The following is a 23,217-nucleotide window of genomic DNA, read 5'->3' as shown; positions in this document are numbered from 1 at the left end:
GTCATTTCTAGACTGGATTACTGCAATGCACTGCTGGCAGGTCTACCTATGAACGCAATCCGTCCTCTGCAAATGATCCAAAATGCAGCTGCCTGGCTTGTTTTCAACCTGCCAAAGTTCTCGCATACCACCCCGCTGCTACGATCCCTCCACTGGCTTCCGGTAGCTGCACGCATCCGATTCAAAACACTGATGCTGGCCTACAAAGCCAAAAATGGACCAGCTCCCTCTTACCTCAAAGCCCTCATCATTCCTCGCACTGCACCCCGCACCCTCCGATCTACCAGCACTGCTCAACTGGTTCCACCATCTCTCAGGGTAAGAGGCAAGTATACTACAAGACTCTTCTCTGTTCTGGCACCAAGGTGGTGGAATGAACTTCCCCTAGAGGTCCGGACAGCTGAGTCACTGGCTATTTTCAAGAGGCGGTTGAAGACCTACTTATTCAGGAAACACTTCAACTAGCACTTCTTTCCTTATCTTTTGCATTAAAAAAAAAACAAACAAAAAAAAAAAAACCTGAGACTTTTTCATTGTAACTTTGAACAAATGTTTTAAACTCATGGTATCTTAAGTACGTAACCTAGTAAACCAGCGTTAATGTATTCAGTGTTAGAGATTTAAGCACTTATGTACGTCGCTCTGCATAAGGGCGTCTGCCAATTGCTGTAAATGTAAATGTAAATTGTAATTTTATTGAAACTACCATTTTTTTCTGTTTCTTAGCTTCGTTAAAGCTGCACTGACAATGTAAATTGTTAAAAAAGGCTATAGAAATAAACAAAATCATGTAAAACATGTACTGTATGTATGTATGTATGTATGTATGTATGTATGTATGTATGTATGTATGTATGTATGTATGTATAAATAAGCACTTAGGCATATCAACATGGTTCTTTGTTCACTATTCAGCTTGGTTTACTGTTCCCTGGTTTCTTCATTGTCCTTTCACCTTCCAAAAACGTGGCATCCCATGAGTGTAAATAAGCACACAAAAGAATGATATCTATCTCTCTCTCTCTCTCTCTCTCTCTCTCTCTCTCTCTCTCTCTCTCTCTCTCTCTCTCTCTCTCTCAGAAGAAAATGTCAGAATTGTTTAAGCTAATAGAACATTAGAGATTGATAAACGACCAGACAACATGTTTCCAGTCTGTTTTTTTTGTGAACCTGTCCTTACTGTAGTCATCAACAAGGCATTTCTACCTACATACCTGCTGCTGACTGGATGTTTTCACACCATCCTGTATAAGCCCTGTAGACGGTTGTGTGTGAAAATTGCTGGGGATTTGCTAAAAACTCAAACCGGCACATCTGGCTCCAACAACCATGACACCATTGTTAAATCATGTTTTTTTTTCTTCCTTTACTCAAATATTTGAGGTTTGATGATGATTTCTGATAATGATTTGATTATACACTGCATTGCTGAAACATAAGTGGATGATTGGATGACTATATATAAGCAGGTGTTTCTATTAAAGTTGACTCTGTGTGTGTGTGTGTGTGTGTGTGTGTGTGTGTGTGTGTGTGTGTGTGTGTGTGTGTGTGTGTGTGTGTGTACGTGTGTGTACGTGTACGTGTACGTGTACGTGTACGTGTACGTGTACGTGTACGTGTACGTGTACGTGTACGTGTACGTGTACGTGTACGTGTACGTGTACGTGTACACATTGTAGTATACATACAGCTCTCTTTCTCCCTTCTTCCAAAAACACCTTCCATTCATGCTTGTAGAAAGAACTTTATGGCACTGAATGCTAGCCTTGGGACATATCCTGTAACTAATAAAGCTCTAAACCCATGTGCTGTAGGGTGGGACACGTGTAAATCAGATACAATACTAAGTGGAGGTGAATATTACGCAATCTCAGCATTACAGTACTTCCTTGTGAAGCTCAGTCAAGGCGTGGGCCAGTCAATGAGGATTTTGGGAGAGAAAAAAAACGAAGGACGAATGAAGAAGCGTTTACAAGTTCTGCCTCTTCAGCGAACTTTATCTAGCAACTAAACTGATTAATAATACTTTTCACATGGGATATTATTGAACCTCCACGCCAAAGGCACCGGATGTTTTCCTTACAAACAATTTTTTTTTGTCATACGAGCTGTCATAGTGCACTACAGGTAAGTGTTTCATTACAAACTACTATTATTTATCCATTCGCGCTCATATTAATAGTGTAACTCGTGTTTACCCGTAATAAAACAACTGACACAAATCAAATCAGAGAGAACTTTACGGTCTTGACTTTATTTTTTAAAGTTTAGGGTTATAGTGAGCGTTAGTGATGTGTCGTACGAGTCGGCTCTTTAAAGTGGCTCCTAACTCCTGAACGTTGAGAGTTTAAATTGAGATTTAAATTGTAAATGTAGGCAGGGTAGTATAAGTACAATGCTTCACTTGACACCTTTAATCTGACCCATTCATCTTTAGTAAGAGCTTCACCCAGTCAGGGTTGCGGTGTCGTTTGGTTTTAAGTTCGTCAATTGAATAACATTAACTTTCGATTCTTCGGCTCTCAAATCATCGTATGAATGTCCTCTTCGTTAATGTTTATGTTTAAACATATTTCTCCTACGTCACCTCCGAATACTGTCTAGCTGTTTGTGCACAAAACATCGTAAACTTTGGTCAGTTCAGGACAACATGCAATCGGGGTTTGGGAGTCGGCTCATATTGTTGAAATGAACCGAATGATCTGAGTCACTGAGATTTCCAATCACTAGGCTACGTAAGCTACAGGTAGGCCAAATCCCCACTGAGAGGCTAGTAACCGGTTTAGGCTGGATACTGAAACTATTTAAAAGTTACAATAGCAAAGAAATACCATAATTCTAAGATTTTAGCTTGGATATTTTTTTTTTATAATAAATTATGTAATGATAAATGCCCATTAATGATAGAAAACATGCAAACAATACACTTAGACATGACTTAGACATTCATGCTTATTTCTGTAAATACATTACTTTTTATGATACACATATGCAATGCAATTACACTAAAGCAGCACCTTTTAGTACTTAAAACACCTTTAATCTGCTTATTCTGCACATTGTTCTGCACAGTTTGAAAAATAACCAATATTATAGTAATTACTCTTTGGTAAATTAATTCTAGCTGTTACATTGACATACATTTTTATAAAACGTTTTCCATGGTCATAATTTCACTTATTGTTATAATAAAACAGCACCCAATGTGTTATTAGTAAATACACATTAAAAATTATTTTATTCTTTTCCAATAACGCTCATAAACAAAATCATTTTGTGATTTTAAGTATCATAGAAAATAACACCAATATTCATTAAAAACAGAAAGAGGACCGTTTTAATTTCTAATTTCCGTTTTTCAGAAAGACAAACTCGTGAATGCATTACACTAGTTTCATATGGGATGTGGTAGCTCAGTGGTTAAGATGTTCGACTACTGATCGGAAGGCCCCACTGCAGGGCCCCTGAGCAAGGCCCTTAACCCTCAATTGCTTAGGTGTATAAACTGAAATAAGAAAATGTAAGTAACTCTGGAGAAGAGCGTCTGCTAAATGCTGTAAATGTAAATATATGTACAATTTTTTCAATTCTTGCCAATCATACGTGTGCTACAGAAGCAGTAAACAGCAAAGAAGTACGGTCGACAGGTTGAAAAAACTTAAGTAGATGCACATAACCTTAAAGTCCTTATAATTAAAAAGTTCTTCTATAAAAAGTGAACATGTAGTGATAAGATCATAAAGGGATAAAAACAGATTATTGTGTCAAAAAAATTCAACACAGTAAAACAATGACATTAAGAAACGTGGCATTTGAGGCACACACATACATGCACATAAACATTAACTAAGTCTAACATATAAGCAAAGTGAAAACGTAATTGAAACAATGTAGATGGAATCAGACTGCTGTTATTTGGAGTGCTGAAGATTGCATGTATCACATTGCATGTGTGCATTATATATTAGATTACACTGTTAAGGTTACTTTCCAATGAGCAGTTGGCTTTTGGCTTTACAATTGACTGCTTCTAGCTGGTAACTTGGTCAGGTTTAATGTGTGTGGGGGGGGGGGGGGAGCATCTACTGAGATGCATTGGGGGGAAAATATACATACTGTATTAAGGCATTAACTTCAAAATTCCTACTACATATATTTAATAGATAGTCTGGTAGTCTTTAGTAGATTGTCTGTTTACGTATTGTGTTTATTCTAGCTGTCCCTAATATTAATAATATACCATGACACTTTTATGTATAGTCAGATTAGATAGCTCAGAATGAGATATTTACATTTACATTACGGTAAAAAAAGAGATGTAGAGAGGAAATAAACAGCTTTTGATACTGGTTAGAGAGAGTTCTCATTTCCCATAATATACCATGAGCACAGAAGAAATTTTATATGTTTGTATTTAATACTCTAACAAGCCTATGTAAACATGCCGAGCATTATTATCTATTGCCTTTAATTAGACGTGTCTCTTGTAAAAGCAACACAAGATTGTCAAGATAAGTAACAAACTAACCTAATCAGCTACTGCTTATAATAACAGTAACACTAATGTGTCTAGTTTGAACTAAATATAAACTTTATAAAGCTATATATTAGATTTGTTTCTAATATCGTGTTTTGACCAGGTCAAACTCAATGTCTTCCTTATGACCTAAATACATACAGGTGTTATAGCATTGAAGGTTGTAAGGTGTTTTCCTAATGTTTGCCTAATTGATGTACACTTTATGATTCTTAACAGGTTTAAGACGTTTCTCAAAAACCTTTTAAACTAATTTTAATTTCAAGAGATTGAAATAATATATCACATGCCTTGCTTTAATGATCAACAAATACTAATTTGAAGAATTTCATCCAATTTGCAGTAATATATAGACTAGTTTATTCAATGGTTTGTGATATAATTTTAATATAACAAACCTGTTTCTTTGAAAAACAATGAATATCTAACTAATCTACTTAATCAACTCTAACAAACGTAAATTGTTTTTTAGATTTTTTTATTTAAAAATATGACATTCTTCTAATCAGATAATTGTATAGTATCTAAAACAGGCACTTACAAAATTTTGTCCAACAAAATGTGAAATTAATAGAAATAAAAGGCATACTCATATATAGCATTTTGTTATAAGACAGTGGTTTTCATTCCTTTTAATTCTTATAAGTATTTATACGCATTAAACTAGTAAGAGAGACGGCATTTTTCATAATACAGCTACATTCATATATACATTACCAGGTGCTGTACTGTGTGTGTATGTATGTATGTATATATATATATATATGTATATATACATATATATATATATACATATATATATATATACATACCTACAGGTGACTAAAGTGTGTGTATATGTATATATATATATATATATATATATATATATATATATATATATATATGTATGCATGTATGTATGTATGTGTGTGTGTGTATATATATATATATATATATATATATATATATATATATATATATATATATATATATATATATACACACACTTTAGTCACCTGTAGGCGTTCCTGCTACTGGTTGCCATAGTAATATTGTTTATTAGTGGCTCGTGTAATTAGCGTTTTTGCCTGCTAAAATTTTTATTTTCTAAAATTAAATATTCCTGAGGGAGAGCATTGTAAATATAATTCACCAGTGTATATAGACTGTCTTTAATCCAGTGGTAGTCGCTGCACTAATTTGCTAGTTTAACGATTTTAGTTTGTCGCATAGCTGGACACGCCCACATCTTGTCGCAAATGGTCATTGTCACTCATGTTGCTCATGTTTGGAAGTCACAAGCTCTCATTTAATATGAATGATCCCCAGCCACTTTGCGACTGGGAGTCTTTTGTATGTTTAAACCTAGTGTAACAGCATAATGCTGTTGCTATTATTATTTTTTAACGACAGTCGTGTTCAGTCGCAGTTGCATGTTAGATATGGTTGCATGTTAGACATGTTTTTATTTGCTGTGTTTTTCCCATGTCCTAAAGTGAACAGTGCGATTTGGGCTTCACTAAGTACTATAAATGTGATCTTCACAAAAATACTGTAAAACTTAGAGTAGCACATTAGAACATGATTGTGCCTTTGTAACATACAAATGTAATAATGGTATTTGTTCAGTGGCATTTCTGACTTCCTGACTGTTGAATTTCACAAATTGTGGTGACCTGTGATTGCAAGTCATAAAATAATGAATATACTACTTGACTTGTATTTCCTTCCACTGACTTTGTCCTACTGTTTTATTCATAGATCCTGGTGATGATCAAGAGGTTTTGAGGAACAGTGACTGTTGTTTTCCTTAGGCTGCACAAAGGACAGCAGACACAGAGATGCTATTCAGGGCTTGGGCATTCTTAGCGTGTGTCTGGCTACAGATTCAGGTGACCTTGAATGCTGAAACCTGTCCTGTAGACCAACAGAAATCTGTTGATTTTACGGTGCCATATTCCTCGCGTCATTTCCAAACTTCGAAGCCCATCCAGAACATTGTGGTGTACCAGGATTTGTCTGAGGTATATATAGCCTCACAGAATGTCATCGAGGCCCTGAACAACAATCTTGAGAAGATATGGGAGTTACGCACCGGGCCTGTCGGCAATCCAGATTGTAAGACATGTCAGTGTGGTTTCGAAGCTGATCCAAATGCATCAGCAGACACGGATAATCAAGTTTTGCTTTTGGACTCTAAACCATTTTTGCCATTTCTGTACATATGTGGTAGCAATCAGTACGGGAGCTGTACATTTCTTGAACTTGAAAAAGACATGCAACCATCTGTCACCTGTCTTTTCAAACATGATATTAACTCACTCACACAGTGTCATGATTGCATTGCTAGTCCTCTAGGCACAAAAGTCAGCATTGTAGAAGAAGGCCAGGCCTCTTACTTCTTTGTGGCTGCTACCATCAACAGCACGATTGCAGAAGATAATGGCAGACGTTCTATCTCAATCCGACGTCTGCTCGCAACAGAAGATGGATTTGAGGCCGAAATCAAAGGCCTGACAGTACTTCCTATGTTGCAGGATTCCTACCCTATTGAATATATTTATACATTCTCCACACAGGAGTATACATATTTTCTGTCTGTTCAGAGAGCAAACCCCTTAGACAAAACATCTGAACTTCAGACTCATTTGGGGGTGCTGCCAAATGGGGATAGAGAAGCCTGGATGTATCGAGAGGTGGTCTTAGAGTGCCACTTCAGGCCCAAGCGGAAGAGGAGAAACACTGACAATGTTGTGTACAATGTAGCTCAAGCAGCTCATTTCAGCGTTGCAGAGAAGGACCTGGCAAATCAACTAGGCCTGAATGAGAAACAGAACAGCGTCTTGTACATAGTATTTGCAATTGATGGAAAAGATGGAAATCCTACTGGAAGGTCTGCCCTTTGTGCATTTTCTATAGTGAGCATAAAGCTAGCCATCAAACAAGGTATGGATGCCTGCTGCCAAAGGAGAGCCGGACGACTTTCCAGGGGCTTGAATTACTTTCAGCCGGGTGCTAGCTGTCCTCATGAAGTAAATAATTCTCTTATTCAGTTTAAACAATGTATGCTTTTTTATTATAATAGACTTGGCAACTGATATATAGCTGCCACATTCTTATATACTACTTGACCTTGACCTAGTCATTTGCTAAGATTTGAAAAAAGAAGAGTCGTGTTTTCACATAATGTTTACAATATGTAAGAAGATAAAATAATGGCCGATTACAGGAAATGACTCATTTTATTATTTGTTAAAGGGTTGTGCACCTGTGCACACTTATTGCATTATAAAATACCAAACCTTCAAGCTGGAAAATGTCAGTATATTAAATATCCGTATATTAAATGTATGTAGTCAGATTATTAGATAATTGCTTACAGACCCAGACACAGGGTTGCTTTATGAATGTTCTGTCAAACTTAACAATATTTGAATGTCATGTGTAATGCAAACAATATATGGCTTCTGGGTTACAGTAAAACATGCTAATCTTAAAATGGTTACAATAGATTAAAGTAGAATGGCAAATGGGAACTAATGAAATAATTAGTTCGAATTTGTATTTATTCAGAGACTGTTTCTTTTAGGAAACTGAAGTGTTTAGGTAGAGGTCTATTATGCTAACATTATAGTTTAGGATTTTTATTAGACGCATTTTATTCTACGTATTAGATTCTAAAAATAATGTGTTACATATATATATATCAGATTTTATTCATGAATTACATACATTTATTCATTAGATTACTAGTATTAAATAAAACGGTTATAACTTTGTGTTAGGTATGCAAGTCTACATGGTGGTAAGGAGTATTAAAAACTAAGACATATGCTGTAGTGTATTACGAGCATGTGGAAATCGAAACCTACACTTAAATGATACCAAGAGTGCATGTTTAACACATCGTTCATGTCCAGCTGCTGTTGTTTGACAAGTAAGCAGTACGTGTTTTTTTGCCTAATAAGCAATCCTAGTGACATTGTGTACTTCCTGTGACTGCTACTGCAAGAACATCGGGTCAGGACACAGGATTGCTATTCAAGCCATGTCTCTTATACAACAGAAATAATTCAACTAACTTTTAGTGAGAAGCAATAGGAAAATAAATTCTAGATTGTATTTACAAAACCATATTTACAGGAAGGTATACTGAAGCAACATGTGAATATACACCGATCAGCCATAACATTACAACCACTGACAGGTGATCAAACATTGATTCTTACATGGTATTTGTCAGTGAGTGGGCATTGTTCTTTTGGGAAACCTTAAAAAAATCCATGTGGATGTTACTACTGTACCACCTACAGTACCTAAACCTAGACCAAGTACACCTATTCATGGTTTCAGTATTCCCTAATAGCAACGGACGCTTTCTGCAGGATTATAAGTCTTGCCACTCTGCAAAAATGGTTCAGGAATGGCTTTAAGAACATGAGAAAGGTGTTGACTTGACCTCCAAATTCCCCAGATCTCAATCCGTTCACCTGTGGGATATTCAGGGAAAACACACCCTATCCAAATAGGCTCCACCTCATAACTTACAGGACTTAAAGGATCTGCTTATACAGTCTTAGTGCCAGATACTGTACCACAGCACACCTTCAGAGGTCTTGTGGAGTTAATTTCTTTGCAGGTCAAAGATTTTTTTGGTGACACAAATTTAATGTTCTGGCTGATCGGTGTATAGTGTACAGCCATGGATGGCTTTAATGTAATACACCATATACTACAACCTGTAATATAAATGACATTGTCATTGGCTATATCCATTCCATCCTTACCTTATTAGGTTTATTGAAAAGTAGCCATCTGGCCTTTATAAACTTCCTGACACAAAGTTGCTTCATCCTGTTTTAGTGGCTACTATCCAGTTGGCTTGAATGTGAACTTTATAAATGCTATAAATCCTGGGACATTTTCTCTCTTTTCCCAGTTTCTGTAAACCTTTTTTTTTTTTTTTTTTTTGCAAACAAAAATGCACTGAGTCAACAATCCTCACTTTTAAGGCATTTATTAGGTAAATTCTATCATTTGTAGTGGAACTGTTGTCCTTTTGGGAAGCTGCACAAGTATGAAATGCAGTATAATTATCATACTTTAGGGAATAGGCAAGGCAATTTGCTGCAAATGTTTCCTCACCAAAATAATCAATATGTTTCAAAGTAAAACTGCTTTTAAACGGCATTTTATTTAATTGTGTTTTTCATTTTTCACTGAAGGGAGAAGACAGACAGCTATGTGAAGCTATGCCCACCATGATAGCTACTCCTCACTCTAGAGCAGACTTCTTCAGTGGCCAGATGACAGATGTGTTCACCTCTATTTTGGTTACCACTATTGGTAGTGACACTATAGCTCATATCGGCACTGAACGTGGAAGACTGCTACAGGTGATCTCTCAATCGGATGTGGGGAGTTCATTGATGGAATGTTTTATACCTTTGTCAATTGAGTTGTTTCTAAGGGTATTCATTTTTGATGCAGGTCATTCTGACACTGTCAAGCCCCATTGTGTTTGCAAACTACTCTCTTGTGGATGAGGAACAGAGAGTGTCCCCCATTGCTGCAGTGCAGTCTGAGGACTCTTTGCTCTTTGTGGTCGGAAACAAGGTTCAAAGTCTCTCTAACTCTTTCTCTCTCAATCTCTTTGACAATACTCATATTACTAAGGTCATGCTGTGTTTTGCTCGCTTTGTGTATCTCTTCCTCCCTCTTTTGCATACTTATTGTTGTGGACCCTGACTGATTATACAGGATTTGAAAGTAATTTGTAAGTAATTTGACTAACTTGCACATAAGCATGAGAGCAAAACGACTATGCTTTAAATATGTGAAATATCTAGGTGACATACTGTATCTGTAAAGGTCAAGATGCCATATTTGTTTTGTTTTATCTAAAATCTGTCTTTAGATTGTTTCTGTTTTTATTTATCTCCTATTTACCAACTCTTTCAACCAACCTCTTTTGTTTTTTGCTTATAAGGTTAACATGTATGTAAGTGTTTGTAGCATTGTCTCTGTTTGTTTGTGTTTGTTTAGATGGTGACTGTGTCTCCTAAAGGACCAGGCTGCACACATCTGCTAACTTGTTCAGAGTGTATGCAGGCCCCGCGCTTTATGGGCTGTGGATGGTGTGATGGGACTCAAAACTGCTCAAAAATGACTGAATGCCAGGGCCAGTGGCGTAATAACACTTGTCCGCCAATTATCACCAAGGTGATTCAAAATTCTCAAATGACCTGAAACAGCTATGTGCTTTATGAAATGACAGTATTTTGAATGTGCTGCTCGATGCTGTGAAGAGAAGGGTTTCTTTCTTACCTTATTGAACAGATGTTTAAATTGGAATGTTGCAGTAGAAACTAATGATTCAAATTCAGCATCTGTTTAAATTTAAGAAAACATGGACTATCAAAAAAAAAGTTAATGTAACACACTCATTGAAGCATTTGATAGACATCCTTATTCAGAGCGACTTACAAAGTGCTTTTAAGTCTCTATCGATAAATACATTAAAACTGGTTAACTATGTTACAGACATAGGACACCATCAACCTGAACCTGTTCCTTTTTTTTAACGTACACATGGCAAACAAGGGAAAAAGTGCTAGTACAAGACAGTTTTAAGTTTGGAACAGAAACACAAACAAAGATTGTATTTCAGTAACAGCCAAGATGATGCATGTTTGAACTTTTTCCCAAGTGTCAAGGATAAGAGAACAGTGTTCAAATGTAAATTTAATATCTTGAAGTTATCTTGAAGTTGAAATGCACTGTTCCTGTAACTTCTACTATTAAATAACCACACATAGATAAGAACAGACAAAAATGCATTAAAAGGCTGCCAGACAAGTCAGACCAATGGGAATGATACGGTGTTTATAAAGTACAAAACAGTCGCTGTCTGCTTTAGGGGTGCCAAAAATGTTCCTATTGTCGTTCCACTTGGTTGGAAGGTTGTGTGAATTACAGGAATTAAATTTACTTGGAATCATAGTCTCTATGAAGCGTGAAATTATGCTTCTGTTGGTTGGAAGGGAATCTTTCCTTTGGTAGTATTCATGCTCTCATTGAGGAAAGGAAAAGTAGTTGGCAATGACGGGAAGGGAATCATGACTTCATTGGGGGAAGGGAATTATTATTTCACTGAGTGGGAGAGAAACAGTATTTTACTTGGTGGTAGAGGATCGTGCTCTTTTTGAGAGGGAGGGAACCATGTTGCCATTGCATTGCAAAGAAACATGCTCTTATTGGGTGGGAGTGAATCATGATCTCATATATCCATGACTATTTGGTTCAGCTGTAAAATAACAGGGCTTAAAATTCAACAGAGCTGCTGTCATAAAACAAGGACAGTTTTAAAGTGAAAGCTACTGATTTATAAAATCTGAAACTAGTCAAGTGATTATAATTGTGATTCCAACCATTGGTGTTGTTTTGTTTTGTTTAGTTTAGGTATTTTGCCATTTTGGTTACAACTTTAATTACCCCAAAGTCTGTTATTCCATCTCTAACCATTTTCTACCATGCCTGTTTAGTTTTTTCCAAACACTGCACCACCTGATGGTGAAACAGAGATTACACTTTGTGGCTGGAATTTACAATCTCCCATGAAACCTGTTATCACTTCATCTACTCACCAAGTCATTGTGGGACAGAGGAACTGTACCATAATTCCAACAATGAGCAAAAGCACACAGTGAGTAGCACACACTCAGAAATATGTACATACATGCACAACTGCAATAAATCCATGATCAAATTTCCTTTTAGGCTGGTATGCAGGCTCCTTCCTTATTCCTCAGATGTGATGCAAGATGTAGAAATTTACCTGAATGTGAATGAGGAGAGAGTGGCGAATGGTTACTCCATCTCTGGACAGGCTCGCATACAAGGATTCAGCTTTGTGGTAAGCAGGGATGTCCAGTGTTATCCAGAAAGTGTCAGTGTGGCAAATAACCAAGTAGTAGCCACACCTGATCTATTGAAATTCAAGATAAACTGATTAAACATGTGAAATCAGGTGTGGCTCCTTTTGAATTGGAATAAAAACCTGTACCTGCCTTTTCTGGATAAGATTGGATAACCTTGTTTTAAGTCTTTGTAACCCATACCAGATAAAAATGTATTAGAAAGTAAATAAAATTTAGTTATGATTTAATTGCGATTCAATTGTATGCAAGTCTATTGATTAAGAGTTGTTTTTTTTTGTTTGTTTGTTTTTTTAAATTTCGCATTTAGACTCCAGTTGTCACTGATATCAGTCCCAACTTTGGGCCCAAGATTGGAGGCACCAGAATTACATTGACAGGAAAATATCTGGATTCTGGACAAACAAGAACGGTCCGGATGGGCGAGAAGATCTCCAATGTTGAAAGGTTTTTAACAATACAGTATGTTTGTGATTATGGAATGTGCCTTAGTTTTGGTCTTCTATCATAAACTGAAACATATTTCTACAGCGTTTCTAGCAATGAGACCTGGTCCTCTGTAGTCTTCATGTCTGAGGCAGTGGAGGATCTGACATATGTGAATGTGTCACTTGTAATTGACAATTCACTTGTATATGCAACCAAGCAATTCAGCTATAGGGAGAATCCTAAGGTGACCGAGATAAAGCCTAACTGCAGCTTCAGCAGGTGAGGCCCACAATAACATTGTGTATGTATATATGTATGTATTTATGTATGCATGTATGTGCTGGCATAGCTAATCATTCCCTATTCATTTGCTCTTTAATCTGGTGGTTTAAAAAAAATCTGGTGGTCTGATAAAAGCTTATGGGCTAATGGTGGCTGATGGTGCTATTGAATTAACCAGATAATCATTAACAATCCACTTACAGTTTTGCACTTTCATGCATTATGCCAAATGTTAGCTTGCCTTTGTCCTAAGCATGGTTTAGAAACCTCAACGAGTTTTCATAGTGATTAATTTACATACTCTCTTCAATGCCTTTCGGACAAAAAAGTTTTTAAAAGAATTTTGTCGCTAAGCCTCAAGGTTGTTGATTGGTCCTTGGACCCTTAACAAAGAGATACAGATCACAGTCTAGGAACAAGGCAAGAACTCATGCTACTAATGTGTAACAGGATTTTGTAAAGACATTGTTAAGTGCTACAATTTTTTCAAATACTTTTAACAAATGAAAAATGACAAGATGAACACCTGACCATCATACCCATATGGTGCATGCTGAATACTCCTTTTCAGATCTGTTCCCTCTTTCAGGAAGGCATTTCACAGGATTTTTGAGCATGGCTTTCTGGAATTTTCATTCAGCCATGAGGTCTGGGCATTGTGCAGGTCACTCGAGTTCTTCCACTCTAAGCTTCTATCCTCACAATCTGCATGCTGGAACGTATTTGAGGCCTTTATTTCCAGTGAAGGGAAATTGTAATGCTATTTGGGGGAAACAACATAAGGGTGTGATGGTCAAGTGTCCACAAACCTTTGGCTGTATAGTTTGAGATTTAGCTAATTAAATATACTTTTTGGCTGTCTTGTTATGCAGAGGTTCCAAAATCATTATACTGGGGGAAAATCTGGACACTGCATCCCAGACTACAATTTATTACAAAGCCAAGAACTCGAATCCCATCCAAACTGTAAGTGTTTAAGCACATGTTTTACATAAGGTTCTGTCTATGGTGCCTCCAATATTAACTCAGCTGAAATCCCTCAGGTGTGTTCAGGTCCTGTGAGCCCGACACAGATGGAGTGTGTGAGTCCGGCATGTGAGGATTCGGATGGTATCCTCTCTGTGGACATGGATGGAGCAAAAAATCTTATTTCAATGCCTTTTTTCTGCTACCCCAATGGCAAGCCAATCCCCTTTGAACATGATGACAACATGCTTCTACTTGAACCTGGAAAAGACAGAGTCTCATTGCATGTGTGTCCGCATTTTCTTATATTTTCTATTTATGAATATTTATTAAATTGATCAGCCATATTGTAAAAGTGAATATATCACGTGCATTATTTGTTAAGAGTGCTTCTGAGTATGATTGTGGTTATTGACCTCAGCATGAGAGACTCAGCTTAGTGAGCCATTGTATGGACATCATCATGACAATAAATGGTGTGAACTGCAACGCTCAAGTCCGGGACAATGAAATCTCCTGCCGAATCCCTAAAAATGTTGTGATCCCAAACAATGGGGCACCAGTTATGGTAAGAAAACCAACTTAGGCTGATCTTTGTCTGCTGCTGTGTTTAATCCTCTCTTCATTGCTTTGCAACAGATATCCCACCAACTTAAGCCATATTTGTTAATTGTACAGCAGTGCAATTATAAGTGTTTACAATACAATATGTCATAGCTAGATTTTGTGTTAGTAATGCAAACAGTATGTATGGGAATAGACATACAGTACTGTATATGTAAATCCCCTTCATATACATGCACATCTTCACATAGCAGGTGTATGTGCAAGTTATAGCTGATCATATGACAGGGTCTAAACAGAATGTGTCTGGATTGATATTTCATCTATTTGAATTATTTTTGAACCTTTAGGTATTGTTTCTGTAATATGAATACAATTAAACATTATTTTCCGTATTCATTAGAGAGACTGAATCAAGCATATTAAGTATTGTGTTGGAAAAATAGAAGCATTGTTCCACTTTTAGGAAGGTAAAGTCAATTAATTAGTTAGTACCTGAAATTAGACCAATTAGTTGAGTCTGTAGAGGATCACAGTAATTCATGTTTTTTTTGTTTAATCCAGTTGTATTTATGTGAAAGCAAAACACATTACTACATCTCTCTAAATTAGTTCTTCTGATCATCACAGGTGTCAGTAAACGGGGAGATTTATGATGTTGGCCGGGTGGCATATTCCAGCAGCCACCTTCCTGTTGGCATTCTGTTGGGTATACTTGCAGCACTGGCAGTAGGGGCCGCTTTAGCATTTGCACTCATGAACCATTATCACAAGAGGAAGAAAGGTGAGACTATGTATTTGGTAAATTCTACCGATTTGAGGTTAATTAAATAAATATCTGCAGCATACTTATATCAGACTATATGATGTAAAATAATCCACTGAATATGTTTTGTCTTCGTAAATTCACCATGTAGATCATTAAGCAGCCAATTTAAGATTTAATGTTGAGATTATTGCTTTTTTATGTAATATTTCAGTTGTAATCAACAAAGATTTTTTTTGTGAAAAAAAATTCTAGTAGCTAGGGAGGCAGAGCTTCGGTTATCAATGTATTCCATGCGAACTGAGGAAGTGTCACCAGTGGGAGACTACAGGCGAGGTACAGTAGACATTATTATGACAGTCATCTCAGCTACACCTTACTAGGTTTCAGAGTGAAGAATGAATACACTGTGAATTGAACATGATTCTGACGCTTTTATGAAAAGTATTTTTGTCTTACAAAATGTTATACAAATCACTTTGGCATTTGAAGAAAGTGACCGTATGATTAAAAAACTGTCAGAACAGTATATTACAGAATCATTATATATTTATTCATTCATTTATTTAATTTTATAAACATATTCATTATCACAAATATGTATATGATGATTATAATCAGAAATTATACAGTATAGTAAAAGTTAGAAGTTTAATCTGTCATGTAGAATTTTCCACCCGTACCTCACATGGATCAGGCATGGCATTCTCTGGGTTGGTGTATGCCCGTGGTGTAGACCCTGCTGCTCTTCCACTGGTATCGCCTCAAACCATCTCCCTATCGGCTCTAAGGCCCGAGCTGCTGGAGGAGGTAAAGGATGTGCTGATCCGTCCTGAGCAGCTCACTATCCAGCAGGACGACATCATTGGCAAAGGTACAGGTCTACATACCTGTATGAAATATTTTATGAAACTTCTCTCTACAGTAGTTTATCTAGTAATATTGATTCATCAATCTCTCTCTTTATCTGAAACCTCATATTCGTTTGAAGTCTTGTAGCATTTTCTTATTTCTTTGCTCTACAGGTCATTTTGGAACAGTTTATCATGGCTACCTTAAAGACAGCGACAACCATGAAAAACACTGTGCAGTTAAGTCATTAAACAGTGAGTGAATTCAGATCTTACAGCATCAGATACTTTACAGATACTAATTAGTTTGAATTAGTTTTACATCACTATACTATTCTGTAAGACAATAACAATATAATGCATGTGACAGATTTGATTTCTGAACATTTCAAAAGTACAAATAAAAAAAAATGAATTAGGTAACAATAATATTGCAAAATTTAAGATAGGTTTATTTTAGTTTTTGATAACTGATGATAGTTTGATCAGTGATATTGTATAAAACTATAATGGATTTTGCTCTGTATTGCCAGGCATTACAGATGTGGAGGAAGTGGAGCTGTTCTTGAAAGAGGGGATCCTGATGAAAGCCTTTCATCACCCTCATGTGCTCTCACTTTTGGGAATCCTGATACCCGCTGATGGCCTTCCTCTTGTTGTCCTGCCATACATGAAACACGGAGATCTCCGGCACTTTATCCGCTCTAAAGACAGAGTAGGGATTACTAGCTTTCTTTTTTCTTTTTTCTTTTAACCCTTTCCACCCTAGGCCTGTTTTTTTGAAGTAAAAAAAAACATGCTCTAATTTAATCGAGTATATCTCAAATACAAGTTGAATTTGAATAATTCTGTTACCAAAATAAAGGTAACGCATGAGATTGTTAAAATAAGCATATATATATATTACCAGGTCAGAGTAAAAGCTGAAAAACAGCACAAAAATATAAAATAAATTCCGCATGACAATGTTTTCCAATTCCAGAGAGATAATCACTGATAATGAATCCTAAAAACTACAGAATCTATTTTATAACATCTCACCATTAACTGTTTCAAGACTGATTTATCAATTGTGTATCAGAGATATTAGAGAAATCTTTTTTTAGAAAGATGTCTAGGCAGACTCCCCTGTGTGCCATGATGGTACATGTTGGCATTCTTCTGTAATATCTGAGGTTTTCAGTATTTGAATAATTCTGGTACCAAAATAACACATGAGATTGCTGCAGAAGTATATATATAAAACCTAGAAATCTATTTTATAAAACCCTAAAATTAACTGTTTCAAGTTTGATTTACCTCTTGTGTATCAGAAATATTAGAGAGAGGTTTTTGAGGAAAGGGGCCATAGAACATGAGGGGGACTCCGGCTTTTATAGCTGATAATTTGGTTTTCCCAAGAAGGTGGTTCTGCATTTTGGACCTGTGGGCTCTAAACTGTACTCTTGCCCTTTTTCCACCGGAAAGATCTGGGTGCTGGTTCAGAGCTAGTGCAGGTGTGTGCTTTCTCCTTCTTAGAGAACCACCGTTCTGGAGGTAGTTTGGGACTCCACCATGCGGGCATGTCTGTCTTCCTGCTCGGGTGGCTTCCTTCTTGTCAGCAGTGAAAGCTATTCGGCTAGGCCGAAGCCTCTCTGTCACCGAGACGTTTGGGTCTGCTTCACATGAGGCCTTTCCAGCTCTGGCTCAGGGGTGCGGGCTTTCATCCTAGCAGACATCCCATCAGGGTTATAAGGGTTATGCACCATGGTCTTCGTACCCTTCTTATGTGGAAAAGACCCCGGTTCCTGGCCTTGGGTCCCACTCTGTGGATGTGTTATCATCGCAGGACTCTTTTGACAGATGCCTCGCTTTTGGGCTGTTGAGCGAGCTTGGATGGCCACCCTGCCCATGGTTTGTGGGAGGGCCCTTATCTCTCATGGCACATAAATTGCCTGGAGATGAGGGCCATGTTTCTAGCATCTCCCACACCTCAGGTGCTGCCATGTCTTAGTGCGGACAGACAGCACTGCGGTGGTGTCCTATAACAATCATCAGGGTGGTCTGCATTTGCGCCTCCCTGTTCAGGCTGACACAGCAGATTCTGCTCTGGGCAGAGATCAGGTTTATTTCGCTGAGAGCAATTTCCATCCCAAGAAATGTAAATTGGGAGGCAGACTTCCTCTCGAGGCAAGTGCTCAGGCCCGGCGTGTGGCATCTCCACCCCCACGCGGTGAAGCAAATTATGCAGATTTTTGGCGAGGCAGACCTTCTCTTGGTTGCTCCTCGTTGGCCCTCTCAAGTTTGGTTAACGAACCTAGTCTCCCTCCTGAACGACACTCCATGAGAGTTTCCCGTCAGGAAGGATCTCCTCTCTCAGGCACAGGTTTCTATCCTACACCCCCACACCGAGATGTGGAAGCTCTGGCTATGGCCCCTGGCGGGGACCAGTTCCTAGAGGCAGGTCTCTCATCTGACGTGACAGAGACTCTATTGAATGTTAGGGTTCCCTTTACTAGGAATCTGTATTAGTCGGCGAAACAACAGGAGAGGCTGCATTTGCTTTGCCTTGTAAGGGCCTTGAGGACTTATGTCCATAGCTCAAGCTTGTGGCGTAACTCCTCCTCCCATTTTGTCTGTTTTGGGAGCCGGAACAGGGGTAATCCAGTTACCAAACAGCGCTTGGTGCACTGGGTAGTGGAGACCATTACTCAGGCCTATGAGGCACGTGGTCTTGCCTCACCTCCTGGCATCAGTGCTCGCTTCTCTAGGGGTATCACCTCATCCAGTGCCTTAGCCAGAGGTATTCCCCTTAAATATATAAGTTTGGTGCTTCGACATCTCATCCAAAAACAGTCAGTCCTCACATCAATTCCACTGAGTGAAGTCGACACAAGGTAAAGTTAGAGTTCGCATTTAGCCAAAATCATTATGATTCCTAGTTGAAATGAAGTCCTGTAAAAACATATGTTGATTGTGGCTCTAAGTAGTGACTATTTAAGACCACAAATCAATAAGGTGGTTAGTTATGATGTCCCCAAATTAGTTAGGTTTTGTGAAAGCCTAAGCATCTTCATAGTCTCACTCTCTCTGTATCACACACACACACACACACACACACACAGTCCAGGATGCCCCATGAAGAGAGAAACACAGCTGCAAATATTGCAGAGTGGCTTGAAGACATTATTGCCAAATTTTCCACCAGAGAATGCATTAAATGCGTTTAATTAATGTATGTAATTTCAGCAATAATATTGTCCATTTTTTTAAAAATTAAACAAATTAGTTGTTCATTTTTAAGAGACCTTCTTTAATAAAGATAAAACACTTATAATCCGAATACTCAAAGGAATACTCGATTACTAAAATAATCGATAGCTTCAGCCCAATATGCACAGTATTGCACAGTACTGCAAATGTATCTACATTATTTTCATATTCTTTGTTTTTCAGAATCCAACAGTGAAGGACCTGATTGGTTTTGGGCTTCAGGTTTCTAAAGGAATGGAGTATTTAGCACAAAAGAAGTTTGTGCACAGAGACCTGGCAGCACGCAACTGCATGTGAGTTTCTATTTTTGTTCCCAATGTGGTAACGAGAAGGATTGTTAAGTAGTAACCGGTACAAATGAGGTGCTGTTCAGGCTTAAAAAAAATAAATAAATCCAAACTTGCTATAATATTTATATGGACAAATTTGCATGTAATCAGAGTTTTTTTTAGATATTAAATATATGCACAATTTCTCTATATAGTGACAATAGGATCTAGAATTTCATCTTTAAACACAAGCGATAGAATAAGGGATAGAAAATGTGAAGCCTTTTTATGGTTTTTCAAATGAAATACAACATAAGAGATAATGGAAAACAATTTAAAAAAACAGTTTGCAGTGACGATCTAGGAGTGATGAGCATTGCATTTAGTTCATGCATAGAGGTTTCGTTCAAGTCAAATGCTTGTGTCTTCTTTTGTGTTGAGTCTAGTCTTGTCTAGAACATATTCTATATCACAAAATAACATCATTGATTAATTTACTATTTTGATTGTCAAATGAATAAACTAATAGCAATTTTCGGTTATAAAAAATTCTGTACATGGGAAAAAAGTGGTGAAAAGTCCAAAATAATTAGTATATTTAATATTGGCCTCAAAATGACATTCTATAGGTTTATGAATGTATTTAAAGTGGCCAAAAAAATCTTTCAGCGAAACGTGTTGTGGTTACATCAAACTGTCAGACAATAGCTTTGGACTTAATAATACTGCTGTTATTTACGTAATGCGTCTGGCAAAATTGTTGTTCTAGGCTGGATGAAAAATTCACTGTCAAGGTGGCTGACTTTGGCATGGCACGGGACATCTTGGATAAAGAGTATTACAGCATTCAGGACCACAAAAGAGCCAAACTCCCTATCAAATGGATGGCCATAGAGAGTTTACAGACTCAGAAATTTACCACCAAATCTGATGTGGTAAGTCATTGTAATCGATTTGTAAGTGATTATAATGATTTTTTAAGTGAGCAATGCATTGGTGCACTATTGGTGCAATGCACTATATACTGATTATCTTATTATTCTATATAAGATTATCTTATTTTAGAAATTGTCTCTGGTGTGTTCTTTAGTGGTCATTTGGTGTGTTAATGTGGGAAATGCTGACCAGAGGAGCAAGTCCATATCCTGATGTTGACCCATATGATATGACACCATATCTATTACAAGGACGGCGACTGCCACAGCCTCAGTACTGCCTCGACTCCCTGTAAGAGAACATTCCAATCTGCTATTAATCATTTTTAATAAGAATTAAAATGTCAATTCTGTTCTTATGAGCTATCTTGATATCTTCTCAGGTCCAAATGTTAGAGTGAATGGTCATTTATCCTAATTTATAGAAAATTGAATATTAATATACTAATAACTAATACCTTTGTTTAGCGATCAGAATATTTTTGTTCAGATAAGGGCAGCATCTAAAAAAAATTAGTCTTCAAAAAGTCAGCACTAATTGCTACTGTATCTCTGCATAACATCCTTTCATTATGTTTAAATCGAAAGTGAATTCTGCTGGCTCTGTGTTAAGTGTTATTACTATTTCTTGGATTCCTGCAGGTGGTGTATCCTGTTGCAGTGCTGGAACCCCGAGCCTGATTTCAGACCGACCTTCTCCATTCTGGTGAAGAAGTTGCAGGAGATTCACTCTATGCTGGAAGGAGAACACTATGTGAACCTACAGGTGAATTATGTGAACCTCGACCAAAGACGTGCATACCCCTCCATTGCTTGGGCCTCTCCATCACTACCTGAGGGCCACAGCACTGAAACACTGGATCGGCTGGAGAACAGTGGAGACACCTAACCTTCAGCCAACTTTACTCAGGGCTTCATCTAAAGACATTTGAGGAATGTATGAAACATAGTGTCATTTGGACAGAGTTTGCATCACTAAAGAATCCAGCAGTGTGTCAGTCTTCAGGATGGAGTTACTGCTGTGCGAAAGTGTATAAATACGTAAATAAGATCCAGATTATTCAATCATGCTGGTTAAAATGCAGCTGTCCCTTTTAGTGGGTGTGGCTAAGGTTCAGAGAACATGTCGCTCCAAATTCTAACTGACCGTTAGATATTTATGGTGCCTTGCATATAGACAAGCTCGCCTGTGCAAAATGTGCCAAAAGTTAGAAACACAAGCTGAATTTAAGAAATAAAGGAAGGTTTGAAGTAAAAATTAAAATTAGAGAAATAGCTGGGGTATTGTAGAATTCTTTTTAATTTAGAATTGATTCTTATTTGTTAGAGATTTTGATGCTTATACCTTTGACTATATTTAACTTGGTCATTTTTGTTTCCAAACAACTTCCACTTTTGGTAATTAACTCCTACAGTTTACAGTAACATTGTATGAACAAGCCATCACTGAAACTGGAATACGGTACCAAATTTGTTCTCAGGTTAGCACTAGTCAGTCTGGATTAGATGTTTACTGTGTTTAGAAGACATATGTAATGTTATCTTGCACTGACCAGTAGTTAATTGATTTTATATTGTTTATGTTTTTATATATATATATATATATACATACACATATATATATATATATATATATGTGTGTGTATATATATATATATATATATATATATATATATATATATATATTTTTTTTTTTTTTTTGTTGTTGTTGTTTTTTAGTGTTGATTCCCGACTGTATTTGAACAAATGCCTTACATTTACCTCTTCATGCTTTTCATTCACACGCACTAAATGTTTAAAGAGAGTGTACTGTATGTTTATCGAATGTAAAATTATTGAGCAAGTACAGCACACTGAAATAACCTGTGATCACATAAACCTGATATTTATTCACAATGCAATACAATTAAACTACTGTTCTCTCCTGCTTATACAATGACATCATCTATGTCACTGTTTTTCTCCTCCAGTTTTTACCTGGCCCAGTTCTAATTATCTGATGATCTATTCTGTTATGTATTGTTCAAAAGAATTCACTGAAAACATGAGCAAATTAAAATAAGCTTGCAAAATTTTGTATAATTATTTGAGTTTATTGCTGGATTCCTTGAGAGAGGTACTGTCAAGGCCAGAGTTTTAAATCCAGGCTATATATAAACAATTTCGGTATTTTAAAACACACGTGTTACCGTAAGTTTCTTTTTTGATCTTCTTTCCCAAATCAAAGGTAATTTTAAAACAAATGATTAAAAACATTTATTCTTCCTCTTTAATTCACTATATCAAAATTCCAAAAGGTCAAACTTCCGTAACTTTGACATAGAGATCCCAGAAATTGTTGTAATTACATTTAGAGGCTTTGAATTTTTCAGTTTACATGATTAGGAGTTAAGTAGCTGTGTACCTGTGACTGAAAATCCTTACCTTTTGTGTCAGTAAAGACAGTT

At 36.9% G+C, this 23,217-nt stretch overlaps 1 protein-coding gene across 2 annotated transcripts; it reads left to right on the top strand.

Annotated features, from left to right (window-relative positions):
• Positions 1 to 1,727: 1,727 nt before the first annotated feature.
• On the top strand, positions 1,728 to 22,842 carry mst1ra (macrophage stimulating 1 receptor a). Of its 2 annotated transcripts, none has more exons than XM_047813312.1 (21): positions 1,728 to 2,127; positions 6,281 to 7,551; positions 9,745 to 9,915; positions 10,010 to 10,135; positions 10,565 to 10,741; positions 12,064 to 12,224; positions 12,299 to 12,434; positions 12,767 to 12,903; positions 12,988 to 13,164; positions 14,040 to 14,133; positions 14,211 to 14,420; positions 14,555 to 14,701; positions 15,328 to 15,481; positions 15,722 to 15,799; positions 16,131 to 16,337; positions 16,489 to 16,569; positions 16,848 to 17,029; positions 19,750 to 19,859; positions 20,605 to 20,770; positions 20,926 to 21,062; positions 21,413 to 22,842. In XM_047813312.1, exons 2-21 carry the CDS (start codon positions 6,361 to 6,363, stop codon positions 21,657 to 21,659), a joined length of 4,089 nt encoding a protein of 1,362 aa, XP_047669268.1. In that variant the 5' UTR covers positions 1,728 to 2,127; positions 6,281 to 6,360; the 3' UTR covers positions 21,660 to 22,842. The 2 variants fall into 2 exon arrangements, with proteins under 2 accessions (XP_047669268.1, XP_027002804.2); XM_027147003.2 differs by having other exon boundaries at positions 15,719 to 15,799.
• The last annotated feature ends 375 nt before the right edge of the window (positions 22,843 to 23,217 follow it).

Source organism: Tachysurus fulvidraco, chromosome 5 (assembly GCF_022655615.1).
Source record: "Tachysurus fulvidraco isolate hzauxx_2018 chromosome 5, HZAU_PFXX_2.0, whole genome shotgun sequence".
NCBI lineage: Eukaryota > Metazoa > Chordata > Actinopteri > Siluriformes > Bagridae > Tachysurus > Tachysurus fulvidraco.
The sequence above is the reverse complement of the archived record's forward strand: the minus strand, read 5'-3'. Positions and strand labels throughout refer to the sequence as shown.